Here is a 24,661-nt window from a genome sequence, read left to right on the forward strand (position 1 = left end):
ACTCTTGATTGCATTCTTCTCTGCATATTCCTTGGTTACGAACTTGTACTTGAACCACTCTTCAGCCCAATAGCGTCGAATCCATTGGATTCGTGTCTTGCGCTGATGATATGTCTCTTCAGGATCTGTCTTGTAGAGCTCTGCTAGGTCATCAGGCAGATCTTTGGATGTTCCTTCTCGGCGTTGTCTACCACCCTTCCTTGCTGATTTTTCTGCAGCCATGAACTTCAAACTGAATGGCTTCAATATGTTCAATGGCTTCAGAGACTTTCGCTTGCTGGTCAAGCAGGAACTGGCTTCAGGAGAATTGATATGATGCTGTAAGTATTCTGCAAACGAATGCAGACTATGAGAACCAAGGGATTCTCCCACGGACATGTACCTGTGACAGCATTAGAGATGCGAGGGAAGGGGAAGAGGTCATATGCATTCTCAGAAGATTTTGAAGATAAATCAGTTTGAAGACATTAACCTCATGATGCGAAGACATTCACTTATATGAGGTGAGTTGGTTCCAGATTTGTACCAATCCGTGAATAAGTACAAGTGAGGAATCAAACTAGAAAGGAAATCTAAGTGAATAGACTAGGCATTATGAGATGCAGGCAGAATAGATCTAACAATGAGTAGGTAGAAACCACTTTCGGTAAATAGGATGAATCTATGAAGATCAAAAAGGTGGTAAAAATAGAGTTATAATTACCACACGAAGAACTGCTAGATGGGATGAATAGGAGACCGAGCAGTTCAGCCCACTGTGCCCTAACTTGGCGACGGAGGACACCTACGACGACGGCGGAGAGGACGATGTCCGCGGCCGGCGTGAGGACGCGTCGGAGAAGTCGCGGCAGCTAAGCACTTCGTCGCCGGCGTCGTCGAGAGCTAGCGATGGTGCTAAGGTTTTGACGAGGTGGAGAGGTGGAAGAAGGATTTCTTTACCGCAGGGGACAAGTATTTATAAGTAGGTGAGCAGCACAGCACAATTACGCTGGTGCCCCTGGCGGTTCACATCTGAGAGGCACGTGGGAAGCATGCAACATACTCAGAGTTGTCCCACGTTCCCACGCCCGCCAGGCATGTCAGAGAGTTGTTCCGACTTCTCCAGATTTCAACAATAAGGATAAGTCATTTAAAACAAATTTAATGTTTGTCTCTTTGCCTTCTGCTGACTAGGACGCAGAGAAGACATTCGATAGTTTCAATAGAATGCATATGATTTGGACAGATAGAGTTTGAGATAGAAAGCATAGAGAGGTTAGGGTCCGATCACATTCACTTAGTTCAAAAGATTCAACTTGAAGACATATCTATAAGTGAATGTTGTAGAGGACAGAACACTAGTGTATATATATATGCAATCAAATTATCATAGCGCAGAAAATCATGAAGATAAATTGAAACTGAAGACAAACCAAATGCGAAGTCTTTGCAAAAGTAACGCCATGAGTGAAACACTTCAAAAAGAGAAATTTGGTGGTGGCGTTACCCACCGTATAGAAAGTATTAGACCCAGACACGGCGCAAAATTATCGTGGTGCTCCGAAGTCAAATTCCATGTTAATGTATTCACACTCAGAGTGTAAATCTTCATTGATTGAAGATATATATTACTTTGTGTGTTGCACATCTCAGTTATCAACATGCATAAGTGTTAGGATGTGTGCCTGATCACATGACATTAGAGGATTCCAAGATATGTAGCTCACACCGTAACTTGCAAAACCTTTTCTCATCCAAGGGCTTTGTGAAGATATCTGCAAGTTGCTCTTCAGTGTTGACGTGAATGATATCGATATATTTCTTCATGACATTATCTCTGAGAAAGTGATGACGAATTTCAATGTGCTTTGTCTTCGAGTGTTGGACTGGATTGTTGGCTATCTTGATGGCACTCTCGTTGTCACAGAAGAGAGGTACTTGTTTCAGGTTGATGCCATAGTCCTAGAGAGTTTGCTTCATCCATAGAAGCTGAGCACAACAGGATCCAGCAGCAATGTATTCAGATTCGGCAGTTGAGAGTGATACACAATTCTGCTTCTTTGAAGACCAACAGACAAGTGATCGACCAAGAAAATGACATGTGCCTGATGTAGACTTGCGATCCACCTTGTCACCAGCATAATCAGCATCCGAGAATCCAACCAAATCAAATTTTGAGCCCTTGGGATACCATAATCCGAGTGTTGGGGTGTAAGCCAAATATCGAAGAATTCACTTCACAGCTAAGTGATGCGATTCCTTTGGTGCCGCTTGGAATCGAGCACACATGCAAACACTAAGCATAATATCTGGCCTAGATGCACATAGATAAAGTAAAGAACCAATCATGGAGCGGTATACCTTTTGATCGAACTCTTTACCATTGTCGTCGGGACCAAGGTGGTGTTTGGCTAGCATTGGCGTTGTATAACCTTTGCAGTCTTCCATTCCAAACTTCTTCAGACAATCTTTGAGGTATTTTTCTTGAGATATGAAGATGCCATTGCTTTGCTGACGAATTTGAAGACCAAGGAAGAACTTCAGTTCTCCCATCATGGACATCTGATATTGCTCTTGCATCATGTATCCAAACTCATCACTATACTTCTGGTTGGTGCAGCCGAAGATAATGTCATCCACATATATTTGGCACACAAACAATTCACCATCATATGTCTTCGTGAAGAGTGTGGGATCGAGGGATCCTGGTTTGAAGCCTTTGCTCTTCAGGAAGTCTTTGATCGTATCATACCATGCGCGAGGAGCTTGTTTGAGGCCATACAGTGCTTTGTTTAGCTTGTACACCATATCAGGATGTTTTGGATCTTCAAAGCCAGGTGGTTGAGCGACATATACTTCTTCTTCAATCTTGCCATTGAGAAATGCACTCTTCACATCCATTTGATATAGCAAGATGTTGTGATGATTAGCATAGGCTAGCAGTATGCGAATAGCTTCAAGCCTAGCAACAGGAGCAAATGTTTCATCAAAGTCAATTCCTTCAACTTGAGTATATCCTTGAGCCACAAGACGTGCTTTGTTTCTGACGACTTGACCATGCTCATCTTGCTTGTTTCGATATATCCATTTCATTCCAATAATGTTATGCTTGCGAGGGTCAGGTCGCTTGACAAGTTCCCAAACATTATTTAGCTTGAACTGTTGAAGTTCTTCTTGCATGGCTTGAATCCATTCAGGTTCCATAAAAGCTTCAACAACTTTCTTGGGTTCTGATATTGACACAAATGAAAAGTGCCCACAGAAGTTTGCTAACTGTGTTGCTCTTGAGCGAGTAAGCGGACCAGGCGCATTGATGCTGTCAATTATCTTCTCGATTTGTACTTCATTTGCAACACGAGGATGAACAGGACGAAGACTTTGCTCTTGCTAATCATTGTCATCATTGGGAGGATTGTCTTCGGTCTGAGCATTGTCTTCAGGTTGATTTGGTGCAGAGATGATAAGTTACTCTTCAGGCTGTGCTTCAGAAGGCATGATTTCACCAGTTCCCATCAGCTTGATAGATTTGCTTGGAGGAGCTTCATCTAGTGTACTTGGCAGGAGTTCTCTTTGTGAACCATTGGTTTCATCAAATCTCACATCCACAGTTTCGACGATCTTGTAGAGAAAGAGGTTGAAAACTCTGTAGGAGTGTGAGTCCTTTCCATAGCCAAGCATGAAGCCTTCGTGAGCCTTAGGTGCAAATTTTGACTTGTGATGGGGATCCTTGATCCAGCATCTAGCTCTAAATACTCTGAAGTAACTGACATTTGGCTTCTTGCCAGTAAGGAGCTCATAGGATGTTTTGTTCAGAAGCTTATGGATGTAGACACGGTTGATGATGTGACAGGCTGTATCAATAGCTTCAGGCCAGAACTTTCTTGGTGTCTTGTATTCATCTAGCATTGTTCGAGCCATCTCAATGAGGGTTCTGTTTTTGCGCTCAACGATGCCATTTTGCTGAGGTTTGTATGGAGCAGAGAACTCATGAGTGATTCCCATTGTATCCAAGTACAGATCAAGTCCTGTGTTCTTGAATTCAGTGCCATTGTCACTTCTGATATGCTTGATCTTCATGCCATAATTGTTCATTGCTCGATTGGCGAAGCGCCTAAAGACATCTTGCACTTCAGTCTTGTAAAGAATTATATGAACCCATGTGTATCTTGAGTAGTCATCAACAATGACGAAGCCATAGAGACAGGCAGTTGTTGTGAGGGTGGAGTAGTGAGTAGGTCCAAATAAGTCCATGTGTAGCAGCTCGAAGGGTTGAGATGTTGTCATGATTGTCTTCGAGAGGTGCTTTGCCCTTGTCATCTTTCCAGCTTCATAGGCACCACATAGATGATCCTTCTTGAACTTGACATCCTCGATGCCAATGACATGCTTCTTCTTGACGAGTGAGTGTAAGTTCCTCATGCCAGCATGTCCTAGCCTTCGATGCCAGAGCCAGCATTCTGAAGCTTTTGTGAGAAGACATACGACAAGCTGTGGACCTGCTGAGAAATCTACCATGTATAGATCATCTTTCCTATATCCTTCAAAGACTAGAGACTTGTCAGATTCCATTAGTACAAGGCAACGATATTTTCCAAATAGCACAATCATGTTTAAGTCACAAAGCATTGAGACAGACAGTAAGTTGAACCCAAGGGATTCAACAAGCATCACTTTATCCATGTGTTGATCCCTAGAGATTGCAACTCTACCTAGACCCAATACCTTGCTTTTACCAGTGTCAGCAAATGTGATTTGACTCTTGTCGGATGGACGTAAGGTTGAGTCCATGAGAAGACTTCGATCACCAGTCATATGATTAGTGCATCCGATGTCAATAATCCATTCTGAAGCTTTTGGTGACATGCCCTACAGTGCAGTTAGGAGGATAGGCTTCACAAGGTATGTTGTGAAGCATAAGCATTTGACGCACACTAGGATTATCACAGCTTAGATCAAGATTAGAACACACAGTATGGCAGCTAAGAGATTCATATCTGGAATACATAGTAAGTCATGCGTCCCTTTATGTTTTAGGTCCCCAACAATAATATCGGACGCCTTTGATTGCTGGCTGGAGACCACATTCTGCAAAAGAGAGTTAATTCTTCTTCACCACCCACATTTTCAGGGGTGGCTTAGAAGCAATGAGTCTAAGTGCAGCATCTGAGAATTTCGGCTTTGAAGCCCTAGCAAATAGCCTTGCAGGAGATGAATGATACTCATGTGAATAAGCAGAAAAGTTCTTAGTTCTATGAACATAGCGGTTTGAAGACACATGCTCATATTCATGAGTCTGAGTATGATTTCCCTGCAAAACATTGGCGTTAGGGTGACTCAAGTGAGTCCTGTGTTCGTATGAAGCCATTGGACCATATGATGCCTTTGGTCTGGGGTTTGTCTTCTTCCCTGGTGGTGTCATGATGACATTCACTGGAAGATTCTCAAGGCAGCTTTTGGGAACCCAGATCTTCTTCATAGGAGGTCCATTCCTGCAGTTAGTACCAATATACCTAGCAAACACCTCACCATTCTGATTTTTGAACAGTTTATAGTTTGCATCAAAGGATTCATCAATGATAATAGGATTAGCACAGGTAAATCCAGATAAAGTGGATGGATCCACTGAAGGTTCCTTTACAGCAACCCAAGTGGTTTTGGGATACTGCTCAGGCTTCTAGTAGGAACCATCAGCATTCATTTTCCTCTCGAACCCAACACCCTCTTTCCTAGTGTTTCGGTTCAGAATCTGCTTTTTGAGGACATCGCAGAGTGTCTGATGTCCCTTTAAACTTTTGTACATCCCTGTTTCAAGCAATGTCTTCAACCTAGCATTTTCATCAGCAATAGTAGTGGTATCCTCCGCAAAGGGGTTAGTAACCACATCAGTAGTTGAAGACAATGAAACAGCAGCAGCAGTGGAACATTCAGCAAGAGATGCAGCGTTATCACGCTCAATGCATTTTAGACATGGTGGTTCAAATCCATCCTGAGCGGGACTGATCTGTTGAGCACGAAGTGACTCATTCTCTTTTTGAAGATCTTCATGAGTCGCTTTCAATTTCTCAAGCTCTTGCTTCCTTTGAAGATAATCATAGGAGAGCTTTTCATATGTGGTTGAGAGCGTCTCATGAAGACTTTCAAGTTCTTGGTACTTAGCATGAAGATTTTTTATGTCTTCTACTAAGGACTGGGAACGTGTCATTTCCGTGTCCAACAGGTCATCGCTTTTGTCTAACAGTTTTTGAGTATGTTCCATAGCCCTTTGTTGTTCAGTAGCAATTTTAGCAAGTGTTTTGTAGCTGGGTTTGGATTCACAATCAGAGTCATCTTCACTTGATGTTTGAAAGTAAGCATCGCGTGATTTTACCTTGGCACCACGTGCCATGAAGCAATAGGTGGGAGCAGGATCGTCCATGTCATCAGCTTCAGCGTTGGTGTGGAAGTCATTGCCTTCAGTGTTGAAGATGGACTTGGCAACATAGGCTGTGGCTAGAGCCAGACTTGCAACGCCAGGGTCGGACTCCTCTCCAGATTCCACCTCCGCCTCCTCAGAAGCAGACTCCTCCTTTGAATCCATTTCCTTGCCAACAAAAGGCACGAGCCTTGCCTGATGAGCTCTTTTTGTGTGATGAAGACTTGGAAGAAGACTTTGAGGAATTCTTCTTCTTCTTGTCATCAGAATCATATTCCTTGCTCTTCTTCTTCTTCTTCTCATTGTCCCACTGTGGACACTCAGATATGTAGTGACCAGGTTTCTTGCACTTGTGGCAGGTTCTCTTCTTGTGGTCATGGGTGGAAGCTTCAACATTCTTGGAGCTAGATCGTGAAGACTTTCTGAAGCCCTTCTTCTTGGTGAACCTCTGAAACTTCTTCACAAGCATGGCAAGTTCCTTTCCAATGTCTTCAGGATCATCAGAACCGTAGTTAGATTCTTCTTCAGATGAGGAAACCACTTTTGCCTTCAAGGCACGAGTTCGGCCATAATTGTGACCATAGATATCTCTTTTCTCAGAAAGCTGGAACTCATGTGTGTTGAGCCTCTCAAGTATATCAGACGGATCGAGTGTCTTGAAGTCAGGACGTTCTTGTATCATGAGGGCAAGGGTGTCAAAGGAGCTGTCAAGTGATCTCAGCAGTGTCTTAACGATTTCATGCTTGGTGATCTCAGTGGCGCCAAGAGCTTGAAGCTCATTTGTGATGTCAGTCAGACGATCAAACGTGAGCTGGACATTTTCATTGTCGTTTCTCTTGAAGCAGTTGAAGAGGTTGCGAAGAACACTGATCCTTTGATCTCTCTGTGTTGAGACGCCTTCATTGACCTTGGATAGCCAGTCCCAGACTAGCTTCGACGTTTCCAGAGCACTCACACGGCCATACTGTCCTTTGGTCAGATGACCACAGATGATGTTCTTTGCAGTAGAGTCCAGTTGAATGAACTTCTTGACATCAGTGGGGGTGACACCTTCACCAGTTTTGGGAACGCCGTTCTTGATGACATACCAGAGATCGACATCAATGGCTTCAAGATGCATGCGCATCTTATTCTTCCAGTAGGGATATTCAGTTCCATCGAACACCGGACAAGCAGCGGAGACTTTGATTATCCCTGCAGTGGACATATCTGAAACTCCAGGTGGTTAAACCGAATCACACAGAACAAGGGAGTACCTTGCTCTGATACCAATTGAAAGTGCTAGTATCAACTAGAGGGGGGGGGGGTGAATAGGCGATTTTTATGAAGGTCTTCAAAACTTAGAAGTTTCGAAGACAAACAACATAAATGACCTAGTTGATATGCAGCGGAAGATAAACTATCATAAGCAAGCCATAGTCAACTTTGCAATGATGTGGAAGTACAGGACTAATAGCAGCTAAGTAGTAAGGATCAGGATGGAAGATAGGGTGAAGCCAATCAACAGTAGTAGTCAAGCAATGAAGTCAAACAGATACACAGATAGGCAGTGACTTCACGAAGACAAACTTAAGTAAAGGATGGAAAGGGATAGAACCAGTCGCTTGTTGAAGACACATGATTTGTTGGACCAGTTCCAGTTGCTGTGACAACTGTACGTCTGGTTAGGGAGGCTGAGATTTAACTCAGAAGACCGTGTCTTCACCTTATTCCCCTTGAGCTAAGGACACCCAGTCCTCGTCCAATCACTCTGGTAAGTCTTCAAGGTAGACTTCCAAACCTTCACAGACTTCGTTCACCCGGCAATCCACAATGACTCTTGGATGCTCAGAACGCGACGCCTAACCGGCTGGAGGATACACAGTCCTCAAGTGTAATAAGTCTTCAGGTCACACAGACAGAAAGACTTCAGTGATGCCTAACACTCTTTGGCTCTGGGTGTTTGGGCTTTGTCCTCGCAAGGATTTCTCTCTCAAAGGCTTCGAGGTGGGTTGCTCTCAAAACGACAAAAACCATGCACTAACTCTGAGTAGCCACCAATTTATGGTGTAGGGGGTGGGCTATTTATAGCCACAAGGCAACCCGACCTGATTTGTCCTTAATGACCCTAGGTCACTAAGGAACTGACACGTGTTCCAACGGTCAGATTTCAAACACACGCGACAACTTTACTTGGGCTACAAGCAAAGCTGACTCATCCAGCTCTGGATAAGATTTGCTCTCATTGTCTTCGCTCGAAGACATAGGATTTGGGTTGAGCATCACTTCAGTCACTCTGACTTAGTTCACTGGACCCCACTTAGTAGTACGGTGGTTCCTATGACTCAACAAAGAAGAAAAGGAAACAACGAAACCACACAGTCTTCGCGCTCCATAGTTTTCACGCAATGTCTTCTCATGTCATAGTCTTCAATATGAATATCTTCTCATACCACCATTGTCTTCAATGTCTTCATACATTTTTAGGGGTCATCTCCGGTAGGTAAACCGAATCAATGAGGGACACTACCTGCGTTATCCTGCAATTCTCACAAACGCATTAGTCCCTCAACCAACTTTGTCGCCAATACTCCAAAACCAACTAGGGGTGGCACTAGATGCACTTACAGTTGTCCAAAACCGTGAGCTTCTGCATTCGATCTAACATCTCATTCAGAAAGAACTTTCTCGCCCTCCTCCTGGGTCTGATCTGGCATCGGGCTAGAGGAAGCTATTCCAAGATCCGATCTGGCATGGACCTCGGTTTCTCACACTTCACACCATGGTATGGACTGACATCCGGACCATCAGAGGTGGCACCGGGTCCTGATCTAAGGTCAAGTCCGATGAAGACTTCTCATGCTCGTCTGGAGCCCGATTTGACATTAGTGAGACACCCAACATGTGATTACCGTGGGTGTTCGTGGTATGCTTCATCTTGCCGAATCTGGTGACCTGGCCTGGAGTGAAGGATTCAATCTGGGTGAGAGTCGAGTCGGCGATGAGAGCGACACTGTCGAATACGAAGATCTGCCCCGACATGAATATTGCCCTGGCGTCGATCTGCTATTTGATCTTGTTTGTCATTGTACCATGATGATCGCTTAGCGGGACCTGCATGGGCCACCAATGACGGAGCTAAAATATGTCAGATCCTAGGGTAGGGGATCCCGAGCTAACCGTCTAAGCATGAGGACAACAAGGGCAGAGGTTTACCCAGGTTCGGGCTCTCCAGGAGATAATACCCTACGTCCTACTTCTGTTTATTGCGTTTGATTGAGTACAAGTACAGATGTTTTACCCTGAGATTTTTGTGTCTTCTGTGAGTCCTACCCCTCGATTTATATAGATACCGGGGGTGGGGTCTAGGGTTACAACATCCTAGTCGGCTATGTGTGAGGAGACTAAGTCTTCAACGAGTCAAGCATCTTGGAGTACGTGTCATGTGTCTCCTGACATGGCCCACTCCTGAACTGATAAATGGGGATCCTCGGCCCGACCCATAAAGCCGGGAGATGTCATGGTGAGAGACCCCCCTGTCCGGGACACCATCATCATGGGCCTCATAAGAGAAGACTCTAGGGCCTTGTCGTCCAAGACAAGGAAGCCGGAGTCGTGGAGGACTCCTCCCCACATACGTAGCCGACTAGGTTGTGTAATTGTAGGGGGTGGTATGTTATATAAGCCGGGGTCGAGCTAGTTGATAGACATGATACAATCCCTTGGGGTTTATACCATACTTTGTACACCCCAATCGCAATATACACGAAACACGAGTAGGGTTTTACCTCCGTCGGAGGGCCTGAACCTGGGCAAACTCGCATCCTTGTTTCTCCTGCTACCTAGTCACCACGTCGGGATGCCCTACCGAGGGATTTGCTGAAATCATCTCTGACGGTGGTACATAGCATCAGTCATAACGACCAAAACTAAAACATGGAAAAACAACCAAGTCATTGTTTACGAAGAGGATCAGACAAAGTAGAACCACATACACTATTATCGCCTCGTTCATGCTTCTTGGTGACAAATATGGTCGCAAGAATCGAGTTGGGACCCATCCCTTTTCTCCACTATGGAGTAAAGGAGTGGCAGACGAAGATAAATCCAAATATAGGGCCTCGCAAATCCCCTCCTCAACGGAAGGCCGGAGAATGGCCTCATATTCAGCTTCGTGAGCTTTATTGTGTCGAGCATGGGCACGATGAAGCTCAACCACATTTTGGGAGAAGGAAGCGGATTTGATTTATTGGAGAGGAAAAACCAACTAGTATACATATCACACAAGATGTGCGTCCTCCTCACTCTTGGCCGACCGCCAGAGGGGGGAGGGGTCGAAGCAGGAGGTTGTATTTGTATGTATGTATGTATGTATGTATTATGTGTATTAGTGACATACCTTTTTTTTTCTTAGGTTGTGTTTGTTGAAGAGAATTCTCTATTAGAAGATAATAGTAGAGTAGGAAATAGGGGTGAGGAGTGTAGTTATAATGCAACATGAAAGAAAGAAAGAAAGAAAGAATGAATAGTAAGTAAGAAAGCAAGAGAAGAAGAAATAGAAGGAAGAGGTTTATGGAAGAAGATTTATTTGATGTGGCTCCTAAATGCAGTAGTAAATAGTATGGTGAAAAAGAAAAGGCTTGAAAATCCAAATGGTCCGCTAGAATTTTTTTTATGAATGCAGAGTATACTAGTACTCCTTCCACGGAGAGAGAGCGCAGTAGGGACATGCATGGTGGTGGTGGTGGTGGTGGTGGTGGTGTGGAGCAGGAGGGAGGGGAGGTGCAAGTGCTGGCCGGCCACGCGGCCGTCGTACCGTGTGCCACTGCAAGTGCAAGTGCAAGTGCATGGAGGGGAGGTTGGAAGATTGATTTGGTAGAGGACACAGGACAGGACAGTTGGGTGGTTGAGTGAAGGGGCGAGCGGGTCATCCGGCGCGGTAGAGCAGGCCAGCCGCGCACCAACGGACTGATGACGGTAGCGACGCGGCCGAGGACTCATCCTGGCCGTCCGTCCGTCCACATGGCTTTGCTTTGCTTTGATTTACATATTTAGATAGTTAAATCGTCGACCTAGAACTACGCGAATGACTTGTTCACCGAGACGGAGATAGTACTAGGTACCCACGCCGGCGTGAGAGTAGAGGAGAGTACCCATACCCAACACCCAACACCCAACACCGCACCGCACCCAAGAAAAGAGCAGAGCACAGCAGGGCTCCTCCTCCATTACTACTACTACTCCTCTTCTCATTAAGAACTAAGAGCAGAGTGAGGGAGGGGGAGTGAAGACCACACCCACACCCACACCCACACCCACCCCCACCCCCACCCCCACCGGAGAAGACAAGATCAGAGAAGACCACACCTCCGCCGCCGCCGCGACGGAACTCGCATTCGCATCGCCGGTTGGTAATCACTCCCTCCACCCTTCCTTCCAGTTCATTCCTTGTTAATCTCTCTTTCCCTCATCCTTCCTTCCTTCCTTCCTTCCTTCCTTCCTTCCTAGGGTTGGATTCCTTGTTTCCCCTTAAATCTTGTTTCCTTTTCCTTCCTTCCTTCCTTGTACTAGTAAATTAATCTTAATCAAATCAATCCCCATTTCATTCATTCATCCGCCCGCTGCAATGCAATGCAATGTATCCTATCCTATCCTATCCTATCCTAGGGTTTAGGGTTGGGTTTTCCTTCCTCTCGCGCCACGCCAGGCCAGGCCAGATTCGTCCCCTCGGCACGGCTAGGGTGGGTGGGTTAGTTTTTAGGGTTCTTCCCGTTTCTTCTTTCTTTCTTTCTTTCTTTCTTGAGCTGCTTCCATTTACCAATCTATCTATTCTTTTTTTTTAATGAATGTAGATGTAGATAGATTCGGATTTACTGCTTCTCTCCCTTTTGGTTCCAGAGCCTAGGTAACAAAAGAACAAGATAAAAGCCTTTTTCCAATACAGCACAAAAGTACCCTAATACTAGTTCCAGATCCTAGATAAGAAAAGAACAAGATAAGAGCCTACATAATAAAAGCCTTTCTTTCTTTCTTTCTTCACCTGTTTCTCACTCTCTTGTTTTTACTAACACTAGCACTAGTGCTGTGCATTTCCTTCTTCAACACACACAGATTTGTTTTGTTGTTTGTACTGCCCACCCCACACCATTATGCATTCTGCGCCCTAATAACTTTTCAGGTTTTCTTTCTTCAGCTTTGGGGTTTTTTCTTTCTCAAGGGATAGGGAGAGATTTGTTCTTATTTTTTTTTGTCTGTCTAGTTTTGTTCTTACAAATAAAACAAAACAAAACAAAATGCATTCTGCTTCTTTTTAATTCTTGGCTTCAATCAATCTAATCTAAAGGCCATTTCATCAACCTTCCTCTTCTTTTCTACATCGATCTTTCTGCTCTCTCTTTCTCTCTCTAGTATGTACTGTACGCATCTTCCCTTTTCCTAGCATGCATTTAAAAATAAAAATGTCTAGTCGTGATGTGATGTGACAAGTGATGCACCTGTCTCTCTGACGATGCATTTTTTGGGCTTCACATGTCATAGCATTCTGAAACAAAACCTCTGTTTCGCTCATTTATTATACTGCTTGTAAAATATGCGCACCAATTTTCTTTTCTTTTTTTGAGCTTCTTTTTTATGGATGAGCTTCTTTGGTTTTGGGGTTTTTCATTTTTGGCTAGGCTTCTTCTTCTTGCAAACAAAATGCACGCTCTAAATGCTCCTTTTAAATTCCCTGGGATAGGTTAAATGATTCAATGTAAAGCTCCTTTCATCAATCTTTCTTGTCTACTTTTCTCTGTTCCCTAGCCATCAATCTTTGTGCTCTCTGTACAGTACATATCTGACCTCTTTCCCTAGCAAAAAAGAAGCAAGCAAAATGCTCTGCATGCTCTAGTCTGTGATGTGACTAATTGGGCATCACGCCTCTATCTGGCGGGGCGATGCATTTTTTGGGGTTGACAAATCATAGGATTCAGGAATATCTTCTTTTCTGACCACAGTGTCTGTCAGCATCATTATTAATTCCTGTTTACAAAGTTACTGCCTGTAATTTTGCGCAGAAAGTATAGTTTTGATTTATAGTTTCATACAATATCTCCTGCTGAAGGATAGAAAATGTACCTCTGCTTCGATCTAGCTAGAGAGTAAATCTTGTTCATCATACACAGCATTCCTTTTGTGATCACAGTATCATTATTGCTTTTGTGAAGGACAAAATGTATAACTCTGTTTGGGGCCAGCTAGAGACTAGAGAGTAAATCTTCTTCGTCATGCACAGCATTACTTTTGCAATCACAATATCAGCACCATCATTGATTCCTATTTACAAAGTTACTGCGCCTAGTTATGTACACCTTCCTTTCATTAATATACAAGATCTCCTAGTGAATGATAACATGTATATGACTTACAGTTTACAGCAGCTAGAGAGTAAATGTTCTTCATAGCCGAACCATTTCTTTTGTGACGTTTGTTTGGTCATCCTGGAATCAAATTCTGTTTCCTGTCTTGGTACTACCACTACTTACTAACCATTGCTGTCCTTCTGATCTTGCTCAGGATGGACCCGCATGATGGAGAGCCGGCTGATGATGAGTTGCCACCACCACCCCCTCTGCCTCCCAACGTGGTGCCCATCGTAGCAGAAGATGCTGCTGCTGCTGCTGCCAGTGAGAGTGAACCGCCACCGCCACCGCCACCTCCAAGCAAACCAGCAAAGCCTAGGAGGCACATAATGGCCAGGCCTCCCAATGGGTTGGGAAAGAAGGGCCAGCCCATCCAGCTGCTTGCCAACCACTACAAAGTCTCTGTCAAGCCTTCAGAGGAGTTCTTCAACCACTACTATGTAAGAAGCACACTTGCTTTCTTTCCTAGCTAGTTTCACAACCAACTAGTAGGATTCATGCTGACTTGGTAGCTGTGTTATCCTTTGGTGATGCGTAGGTTAATCTCAAGTATGAGGATGATACGCCAGTCGACAGCAAGGGCATCGGCAGAAAGGTCCTTGATAAGCTGCAGCACACCTACCGTTCTGAGCTCGCGGACAAGGACTTTGCATATGATGGTGAAAAGAGCCTCTTCACCATCGGGGCTCTTCCACAGATCAACAATGAGTTCATCGTGGTATTGGAAGACATCGGTAGTGGCAAGTGAGTTCTGCTCCTTCTTGACCTGCCTGCATACTGTCTGTTCCTATGTTGCTCAGTGTTTGGTATATAAGGTATATAACTCTGTTTCACTTGGTTGTAGGACTGCTGCCGGGAGTCCTGGAGGTAATAACAACAACGGTAGTCCTGGAGGTGGTGACCAGAAGAGGGTGAGGAGACCCTACCAGGCCAAGACCTTCAAGGTGGAGCTCAACTTTGCGGCAACAATTCCAATGGCTGCAATTGGGCACGCCATCAGAGGCCAGGAATCGGAGCACTCCCTCGAGGCACTTCGAGTGCTTGACATCATTCTCAGGCAGCACTCCGCAAAACAGTATGTATCCACTCCTATGCCTCCATACGTGTTCCTTCCGTGCTTAAGCGGCCTCATGAATGCAGTTTATGTCTTCTGACTATCCGCACCACAGGGGCTGCCTTCTAGTTCGCCAGTCGTTCTTCCACAACAACCCTAGCAGTTTCGTCGACTTGGGCGGTGGTGTGATGGGGTGCCGGGGATTTCACTCAAGCTTCCGTGGTACACAGAGTGGACTCTCCCTAAACATTGGTATGCATCTCACCACAGTATTCTTGTATAAACTCTTCATGTTGCGAGGGCTACAGACGATCTAACATTTGCGTGGCAAAATTCTTTTAACTTGCAGATGTTTCAACTACCATGATAGTTAAACCTGGTCCTGTCATTGACTTTCTTCTCGCTAACCAGAAAGTTGACCACCCTGACAAAATCGACTGGCAGAAGGTAAGTTGCATCTCTTGTGTTCTTGATGATATTTTGTGAACAGTCAGGCGTGCAACCATATCTAATTTGCCTGCTTGACTAACAGGCCAAGCGCGCTCTCAAGAACTTGAGGATAAAAACCACTCCTGCAAATTCAGAGTTCAAGATTGTTGGGTTGAGCGAGAGAAATTGCAACGAACAGATGTGAGAGTTCCCCCTTACTGCTTTATTCATTTTATACAACTCTGTTTAGAGCAGAGCTAGCTAGAGAGTCAATCTTCTCCATCAGATATACAATATCTGTTGTGACCACAGTATCAGCAGCATTATCAATTCCTGTTTACAGAGTTAGTGCCTGTAATTATGTGCAGAAAATGTAGTTTTGATTTATACAAGATCTCCTGGTGAAGGATCGAAAATATACCTCTGTTTGGACTTTGGAGCTAGCTAGAGAGTAAACCTTCATCATCATATACAGCATTAATTCCTATTTACAAAGTTACTGCCAAGTATGGACACAATATTTTTTTGATATACAAAAGATCTTGTAGTGAAGGATAAAATGTATACAACTCTTTTTAGAGCTAGCTAGAGAGTATATCTTCATCATACGGGGCATTACTTTTTGTGATCACAAAAATCATCACTGCAGTAATTTATAGTATCCCTCAGAAAGGTGTCTGTTGTTGTTTCTAGCTTGTTCTATGTTGTGCATTTTGCTGCTACTTATTCATTGCTTTGTGATTTGCATGTTTAACTAGGTTCCCGTTGAGGCGGAGGAATGGGGACGCCACTGAAACTGTTGAGATCACTGTCTATGATTACTTTGTGAAGAACAGAGGAATAGAGCTGCGCTATTCTGGCAATCTTCCCTGTATCAATGCTGGGAGGCCAAAGCGTCCGACATATTTCCCCGTGGAGGTTTGTTTCACAGACTTGCTGTTTTACACCCTTCTGAAATTTCTTCTCAAGTCCTGATGTGAACTTTTTGTGCGACCAGCTTTGCACGCTTGTTCCTCTGCAAAGATACACGAAGGCTCTGTCAACTATGCAGAGGACTTCGCTTGTCGAGAAGTCAAGACAGAAGCCTCACGAAAGAATGTCAACACTTAATGATGTGAGTGATCATCTAGATTTTAGCTTGCATGATGCAACCACATATATATAACTTGCTGTTTTTAGTGATTTGGCAATCAACTGACAGTTCATTCTAATCTATTTTATATGCAAGGCACTTAAGCGTAGCAACTATGATGCTGACCCCATGCTGAAGGCATGTGGCATTCAAATTGCGCAAAATTTCACTCAGATTGAAGGGAGGGTCCTGCCTGCTCCCAAGGTTAGCCAGTGATAATTCTCCAAGCTTAGTATATTCCAAATGAAAGCTCGATGTTTTTCAGAATATGTATCTAATCAAGCGTTCTATCATGTAGCTGAAAGCTGGCAACGGTGAAGAGTTCTTCGCACGCAACGGGCGCTGGAATATTGCGAGGAAGGTCGACATTTCTCTCTCTTTCTAATATGTCTTTCTATCAATGTCCCTTCTGTTTGTTGATTCTTTTTTTGTTTCAGAAGCTGATTAGGACCAGCTCTGTCAAGAGGTGGTCCGTCGTCAACTTCTCTGCACGCTGTGATCTTCGTGGTCTTGTCCAAGACCTTAAAAGGGTCGCGACTGGAATGGGACTCGTATGTTCCCACTTCTCTACAACATATTCTCTTAGTTTTTCTTCTGTTCTGCTGCTGAACTTCATTTGTTTGCAGGAATATGAGGACCCTCACACTGTAATTGAAGAGAGCCCGTCACTGAGACGAGCTCCGGTGGCACGAAGAGTGGAGGAGATGTTTGCCCAGATAAAGGCCAAGCTACCTGGAGCACCCTTGTTTCTTTTGTGCCTCCTCCCTGAGAGGAAGAACTGCGAAGTTTACGGTTGGTTCATCTTCTTTTTGGTTGTGTTACCCATCCCCATAAACATGATCAACTGTTGGGGAACCATACATAATATATATTTGCTTGAATCTGCTGCAGGTCCTTGGAAGAAGAAGTGTCTTGCTGATTTCGGCATAGTCACCCAATGTCTAGCTCCGCAAAGAGTCAATGACCAGTACTTGAGTAATCTGCTACTCAAGATAAATGCTAAGGTTTGTTGACGTGACCAACCCTGGTTTCTTTCTTATAACTGTATTTATTTATGGGCTACTGTGTCTGTATGCTAAGGCTTGTCGCTTTCGTCTTTCCACCCCAGCTCGGTGGACTCAACACACTGCTTCAAATTGAAGCAGCCCGTGCAATACCCATTGTGGGGAAGGTGCCTACTATCATCCTGGGCATGGATGTCTCGCATGGTCAACCTGGCCAATCCGACAGGCCTTCCATTGCTGCGGTAAGCGGGATACGTATTTTTTACTCTCTGATGAATAGTAGCTCAGGTTTCATCCGTAGATGATGATGTCTTAGATCTTCAACATGAAGATAGGATCCCGAGTTGTCGTTGGTATCTGCTCACAATTCTGCAAGGTTTCTTTATGCTATCTTGTGTGGATTTATCCTGACAAAACTAGGCCCCTCAAACCATGAATGCATGATGTAACTGTTCCTTATGGCCATGTGATGGGAAAAAAATCGCTGATAATCTCATGTAACCCAATTTAACCTGCTGACTAACTTTTTTTTTTCCAACAGTCAAAGAAATCAGTTCACAGTATTTTTTGGCCAAAAGTTATGTAACTGTTCTTTCTGGGAACTTCCATTTTTTGGCCAAATTTTGACCCAAAATGGTCCTGATTGTGTATTTATCATCTAGTTATTTATCGGTTTGGCAAAATATTTTCAAACTTTCCCAGATTGAATATCATAGTATTGTTCATGATTGAGATTTTTTTTCAAAAGTTTCTGGAAACTTACATTTCTTGGCCAAATTTGGACCCAAAATGTTCCTGAATGTGCATTTTTCTTCTAATATTTTATCTGTTTGACAAACAGTTATCAAATTTCCACAGATTGAATATCATACTGGTGTTCATTCTTTAGAGTTTTTTCAATTTTTTCTGGGCACTTCAATTTTTCGGTCAAAAGTGACGTGGCAGGGTGACTGGGATGCTGACCAGGCTTTTGACTGGTCAAAACCACTCAAAACAGAGATGAAACCAGTTTGACCGGAGACTGTTGATTTTTGTCTGGTTTTGGAAGTTTGAGGTTGTAAAGTAGATGGTTCTGTAGTTCAGGGTTGTTTCTTAAACTTTGCTCGCAATTCAGGGTTGCATTATGTTCTTCTCTCCTGTCTTTTATTAACTGTCAACAAACCAGTTCACAGTTTCCTTCAAGTAGTGTTTATTGTTGTATATACCACATAGATGAAGTATAACCCTAGAAATTGGGATATGGAAAATGAGCCATGAGTAATCCCACGGTTCAGATACATTCTTATAAACAGACTGTCATTGATCAACTTTACATATTTTTAGATAATAAATGTCATCAATCAGTTTTGAATACAAACAAGTGCATATATTGGCCAGTAGGTTGAGCCCACATTAGTCCTTGAGCATCTTAGAATTGCATATCGTGTTCTAGAACACTGACTGGAAGCTGCAGAACGCTAAGCCACAAATTTATGCTACTGTTGGTGCTTGATATTACTTATCTTCAAAGTGTTTCTGTTCTAACTGCTTGTAACTAACTATGGCTTTTGGATTTTGTTTAGGTGGTGAGTTCTCGTGAGTGGCCTCTCATCTCTAAATACAGAGCAACAGTGCACACTCAGTCACCCAAACAGGAGATGATGGCTTCCCTGTTTAAACCACGGGGAACTGAAGATGATGGCCTCATTCGGTACGTGTCAATCTCGAGTCCAGTTCATTGTCCAAACTGTGTGTGGGTGTTTGTAGTATGTATGTTGTGCTTTGTTGGACGCTCCCCTAATGGAATGGAATGGATTTCCAGGGAATCTCTTATTGACTTCTACACTAGCTCTGGGAAGCGAAAGCCAGACCAAGTTATTATTTTCAGGTACCAAGTTGTGAAACTACTAGGAGTATTTGCTAATATATAGCAGTAATATTTTGTAGTTCCTCAAATGTTGCTCTGCTGAAAATGGATATAACTCATGCTACTTTCAGGGATGGAGTTAGCGAAAGCCAGTTTACTCAGGTGATAAACATTGAGCTTGAGCAGATCATTGAGGTAGTGTATTTATTCGATCCCAACTTGTGCTTCTTACAGTAATTATCCCGTGCTGGAGCTGGACAGCGTCACTCATTTGGTCTACTTTTAACCAACCAATGCAGGCATGCAAGTGCCTTGACGACAAGTGGGAGCCCAAGTTCACGGTCATTGTTGCTCAGAAAAACCATCATACCAGGTTTTTCCAGACAAACTCGCCAGAAAATGTTCCTCCTGGTAAGCAGACGTCTTTCAGAAGTCCACTGCTTTTTATACGTGGGTTTGCATGCCAGTTTTCTTCTGTGAAACGAAACGATAGATTGTAACAGCAAGTGTCCATGTCATATTGTGTAGGCACTGTGGTGGATAAACAAGTGTGCCATCCCAAGAACTTTGACTTCTACATGTGCGCGCATGCTGGGATGATTGTGAGTAGTAAACTCTGCTTTCTGCTCTGTTTTTGGTTCCCTAGCACAATGTAGCAGTAGGTAGGGTGTGCTTGAGTTGCTCTGTTTTTTGTGTGGCAGGGCACGTCGAGGCCAACGCATTACCATGTTCTGCATGATGAGATCGGCTTCAGTGGGGATGAGCTCCAGGAGTTTGTGCACTCGCTCTCCTATGTGTATGTGGACAGCCTATATATCATATGATGTTGCTACCAGTCTAGGCTTCGGTCATTCTTGTTGTGTCTGAACCTGTTGGTGTGGCGTTTTCTTTGTTTCAGGTACCAGAGGAGCACGACGGCGATATCAGTAGGTATGTTTCAAGACTCCATTCATGCTCGCTGCTGTTTGTGTTTGTGTTTGCAAATGCCGCATGTGTGCGCTTGGTTGCTTATGTTGGTGTGTGTTTTGTTTTGGCAGCTGCTCCGATAGCGTACGCGCATCTGGCGGCGGCGCAGGTGGGCACCTTCATGAAGTTTGAGGACATGTCGGACACGTCGTCGAGCCAGGGAGGGGGCCACACGTCTGCGGGCAGCGCCCCGGTGCCGGAGCTGCCTCGGCTGCACGAGAAAGTGAGGAGCTCCATGTTCTTCTGCTGATCTGATGCTGCTCTTGAACTTGATCGATGCCGCTTTCTGTCAGTGGAGGTTGAACCGTGCGTCTGTATAAATAAAACCTAGTACCTAGATGGCACCTGGAACTTTAGCTGTTATCCAGGGTGCCCGTAAGTCGGTCCGTTGTGTCGGGTGCCGCTGGGAACGTTCCCATGGATGTTACCGTTTGTGGTGTTGGCGTTGTTGAACCAACCAACCTGAACCTAGCTTAACCTTGCTTGGATTGGATGATGTGCTAGCTAGCTAGAGCTAGAGCTAGAGCTAGACCATGCATGGCTGATGGTATGTATTGTGGGATCATATGTATCTATCTCCATCCTGACTTGGTGATAATTTGCTTGCAGTTGTGAATTTGGTATCCTGATGAGTAGGGTATGGTATGGTGTTGATGTTTGGTTTTTTGTTTGCAAACTGTGGATGTAAAGAAAGTTGTTGCAGATCGAAGAATCTTGAGTTGGATGAATCATCAGTAAGCAACTAGGTTGGTACATATAGAGAGAGATACAGGGGTGTGTGTGGTTTGGTTTGGTGCAGATGAAGGTGTTTTCTTCAGTTTGTAGCCTGATATGATTGGTGTTTGTTGTACCAAATTAATCTCCAGCTTCATCACAGCTTAAGAAAATGCAGTGCAAACTGCAAGTCGACAGCAATTCATGCATCTCAATCTCATCCAGAGCATGCAAGCAGAGTGACCAAAAAACAAACGTAAACAAACGAAACAATTATGGTAGCCATCAAATTAGATGCATTCAGACGCCAACAGCCAACCAAATCAATCAACCAAATTATTTATGACAATCTCCAGCCATAAATAGTCCATCACATCACAGACACAACCATTTCCTGCATCTATCTATGTAGAAAAACTGAGAGCGAGCGAGCAACCTCACAAACTAACAGCCCTAAGCAGCAGCAACCCAATCAATCAATCTATCTAAGCAGGCACACTCTGGAAAAACAATCGTGGATCAAAAAACATCCATCATCCATCATCACTCATGAATCGAAAAACAATCTGAGAGGTGTGCAGGCAGAAAGAAGCTCATCGATGTCGCATCATCCATCATCGCTCATGAAGGAATGAATCAAGGTCATGGTTCCTTGAGCAGCTCGACGAGGTAGTCCCTGGCGCTGAGGTAGCAGGTGAGGGAGAAGCTCTGGTACAAGACCTCGTATCTGTAGAGGTTGAGCGACGCCAGCCTCATGTACCTCTCCATGCTCAACCTCTGGTACACCGCCGGGATCGTCAGCCCGCCCACCACAACTGCTGCCACAAAGGCAATCCAATTACAGTCCGCCACAACCATGGCGTCGGATTCTCAAGAAAGAAAGATACTACTCAGTTCAGTTGAGATGAGACAAGAAAGAAAGCAGAGCAAAGAGAATGGAGGTGCCTGCCTGCGTAGCAGAGGGTGGGGAGGTCGCGCGCGACGCGGCCGAGCAGGGCGGCGGCGGCGAGGCAGGCGAAGACGCGCCCGGAGCCGGGCTGGCCCTGCGCGACGCGGCGGAAGGCGGAGGCGAGGCCGGCGAGGCCGGAGCGGACCAGCGCGGCGAGCTCCTCCGCCGCCGGCTGCAGGTCCGGGATGGGCGGGGCGGGGCGGCCGAGGAGGCGCGCGGCCCTGGACCACGCGTACAGCACCGCCAGCAGCAGGAGCAGCACGTCGGCGGCCAGCGACACGGCCGTGTAACCCGAGGCGCCGTGGAAGAAGAGGATCCAGGAGGCGACGGCGGCCGCCAGCAGCAGCGCGCTAAGGTCGGCCCGGCCTCGGCGCCACAGCACCACGTCCGCCACTGCGAATGATCGATCGATCGATTGGTTGATTCATTGATTCATACTCATTCAGGTCTGCGGTTGCTTGCTTGCTTGCTGATACAGAGAAGAGAAGGAGGAGGAGGTTACTGACCGAATTCTCCGGCGTGGTGATGGCAGCGGCGATGATCCATGGATGATCCGAGGCAGAGAGCGGGTGGATTGGAATTTGTTTGATCAATGATCAAGACGTGCAATTCACTTTCCCAAATGCTATGCTGCAAATTGCAATTTTTCGCTTCGCTGGAAAGAAAGAAAGAAAGAAACCAGAAATGCTACACCAGACGGACGGACAGCGATGATGGAAGGAAGGGAATGAGTTGGTCCGTGCGTGGGCGTGGGGGCCATCCACCTGGACCCGACCCGACCGAGTGTCCAACTACCACCACTACCATCAATCCTGCCTCTCAATAATCTAGTGGTAGCATTTCTATAATTAAGTATAAGGCACTTGTATGTTCAAAAAAATGTTGTGGGCACTTGTATAATTATGCACCTACTTATCTGAATCTAGTTTCAATTTGTGTGTCTCAAATGAGTATTTCTACAAATTTTATTTTCAACTTGTGGCACACTTTACTCAATTCAAATAATTGTTACACCGCTGGCAAACACATATAGGAAAATGCGGAGGGTCATCATCCCAAGAAATTACAAGATTTTGTTTTTTGAGGATAAGGAGAGCTTCATGTATATCAACACACCTAGGTTACAATCAGCAGCAATTACATGTTTCAAAACATGTGGCACATCAACTAACAAAAGGAAAAATCCCCATTCACTCTAGCATAGGCAGCAAGCTCATGCGCGTCCACATTGCTCTCCCTATGGACTTTGGAAACAAAACAAGCTCCAAACTCCTTGATCATATCCTTAGAATTCTCATAGCAAGCCCACCAGCTGGCCCTGCTAACATTACTACCACTCACAACGGCCACCACATCGATGCAATCGGTCTCCAACTGCACCTGGATCAAATCCAGTTTATGAGCCGGGTTGAGGCCAAAAGATAGGGCCTGGACTTTAGATTCCTCTGCATTTCAGCATCCATGAAAAATACCACCCGTTCAGAAGACAATATCACTAAAACTATCATTGCCAGCCGCTCCCAGCACGGCCAATCCTGTGGCTGCATTGAAAGAGGCGTCAACATTATTTTTTCTATGATTCTCAGGCGGCTTAATCCAACCAGCCACATCAACATGGGGAGGCGGGCTAGTATACTTCATATTAACTCCATGCAACTTCTGCTTCCCTTTAACATCATTTGCAACTTGTTGGGGATATAACTACTAGGTATGACCCGCCCAGGAGGGGCCGGGTCATGCTACGGGCGGCTCAAGATGAAGAAGCCCAAGATGTGAAGATGGCGGTTCATGAACCAAGCTTATTGAAGGCCCAAGACCCAGAGGCGACTTAGGGCCCAAAGGGATGAGCCGACATGTGTTTAACTTGTTATGTGAAGCAAGTATTGTTAGAAACCGAGCTGGACACGTTGTGTGAGCCGGCCGGGACTCTGTAAGCCGCCTGGCCTCAACCTATGTATATAAAGCTGAGACCCGGCGGCTGGTTAACGTAAGAAACAACAGATCGAGAACTAGGTCAAGCATATTCGCTCCCTGGTAATCAAAACCCAAGCAATACAACCTAAAGCAGGAGTAGGCTTTTACCTCGTTGAGAGGGGCCGAACCTAGGTAAAACTCTTTGTGTCCTTTGTCCCTTTTTAACCCCTTCAAGCTAACCTAGCAGCGATGGCTCCACACTTAAGTCCTCTTGCTAGGACATCTGCCATGTTAAGTCCACGACAGTTGGCGCCCACCGTGGGGCCAGAGCACGGTGGTTTCGAGTTCTTGAAGGGCAACTTCGCAGGGATCAAGGGATACACTGTAGGCCGGATGACTAAGATTCGCCGCAGCAAGCTCTACATCGATGACGCGGGCTGGGCCCCCGAGGCCAGCTCAATCGAGTATGGGTACCGGGTTCCCTTCGACGGAATTCATGTCTTCATCGGCAAGATCGACGAGTAGGAAGCTGAGCCGTACACCTGCACCGACATCGTCGAAACGGCTCAGCGCGCGCGACCCGCCAAGATTCAAGCCGCCCCAAAGTGTGTCTTTGTTGGCTTTACTCAAGGAGTGGATCTGGAAGGAGGATCTGTGTCCAGTGGAGAGACGGCCGTCTACTCAGGCGATGAGTCTTCAACCGGCGAGACCAATTCCTATATGTATCAAATGCAGTATGATAGGCTTGGGGGTTGTTCCGATGGCGACAGTATTCCGGACCCCTATGAGCCGCCAAACCGGGTTGCGATATTCATGGCCGGTACGCAGCCGGTGCAGAATTCTTCGACTGCGGCAGCAATGATCTCCGGTTCAACGACTGCTA

At 45.1% G+C, this 24,661-nt stretch overlaps 2 protein-coding genes across 4 annotated transcripts; one reads left to right on the forward strand and one right to left on the reverse strand.

Annotated features, from left to right (window-relative positions):
* The first annotated feature begins 11,548 nt into the window (after nucleotides 1-11,548).
* Nucleotides 11,549-20,855, forward strand: LOC119349886 (protein argonaute 4B-like). 3 transcript variants are annotated; one of them, XM_037617983.1, is made up of 23 exons: nucleotides 11,549-11,781; nucleotides 13,925-14,210; nucleotides 14,309-14,514; nucleotides 14,615-14,845; nucleotides 14,940-15,076; nucleotides 15,174-15,271; nucleotides 15,357-15,454; nucleotides 16,012-16,171; nucleotides 16,251-16,367; nucleotides 16,482-16,589; nucleotides 16,684-16,746; nucleotides 16,823-16,936; nucleotides 17,012-17,177; nucleotides 17,277-17,389; nucleotides 17,494-17,631; nucleotides 18,952-19,079; nucleotides 19,191-19,256; nucleotides 19,367-19,430; nucleotides 19,535-19,646; nucleotides 19,764-19,837; nucleotides 19,937-20,031; nucleotides 20,134-20,165; nucleotides 20,273-20,451. In XM_037617983.1, the coding sequence occupies exons 2-23, from the start codon at nucleotides 13,926-13,928 to the stop codon at nucleotides 20,449-20,451; spliced, it is 2,784 nt and encodes a 927-aa protein (XP_037473880.1). In that variant the 5' UTR covers nucleotides 11,549-11,781; nucleotide 13,925. The 3 variants fall into 3 exon arrangements, with proteins under 3 accessions (XP_037473880.1, XP_037473881.1, XP_037473882.1); XM_037617984.1 differs by having other exon boundaries at nucleotides 11,549-11,777; XM_037617985.1 differs by lacking the exon at nucleotides 11,549-11,781 and having other exon boundaries at nucleotides 13,926-14,210; nucleotides 20,273-20,855.
* A 339-nt stretch (nucleotides 20,856-21,194) lies between these two features.
* LOC119349887 (reticulon-like protein B12) lies at nucleotides 21,195-22,741 on the reverse strand. Its single transcript, XM_037617986.1, has 3 exons — nucleotides 22,371-22,741; nucleotides 21,865-22,257; nucleotides 21,195-21,730 (listed from the first exon to the last, which is right to left on the reverse strand). Exons 1-3 carry the CDS (start codon nucleotides 22,408-22,410, stop codon nucleotides 21,558-21,560), a joined length of 606 nt encoding a protein of 201 aa, XP_037473883.1. The 5' UTR covers nucleotides 22,411-22,741; the 3' UTR covers nucleotides 21,195-21,557.
* Between the last annotated feature and the right edge of the window lie 1,920 nt (nucleotides 22,742-24,661).

The sequence above is a fragment of the Triticum dicoccoides genome, chromosome 1B (assembly GCF_002162155.2).
Source record: "Triticum dicoccoides isolate Atlit2015 ecotype Zavitan chromosome 1B, WEW_v2.0, whole genome shotgun sequence".
Lineage (NCBI taxonomy): Eukaryota > Viridiplantae > Streptophyta > Magnoliopsida > Poales > Poaceae > Triticum > Triticum dicoccoides.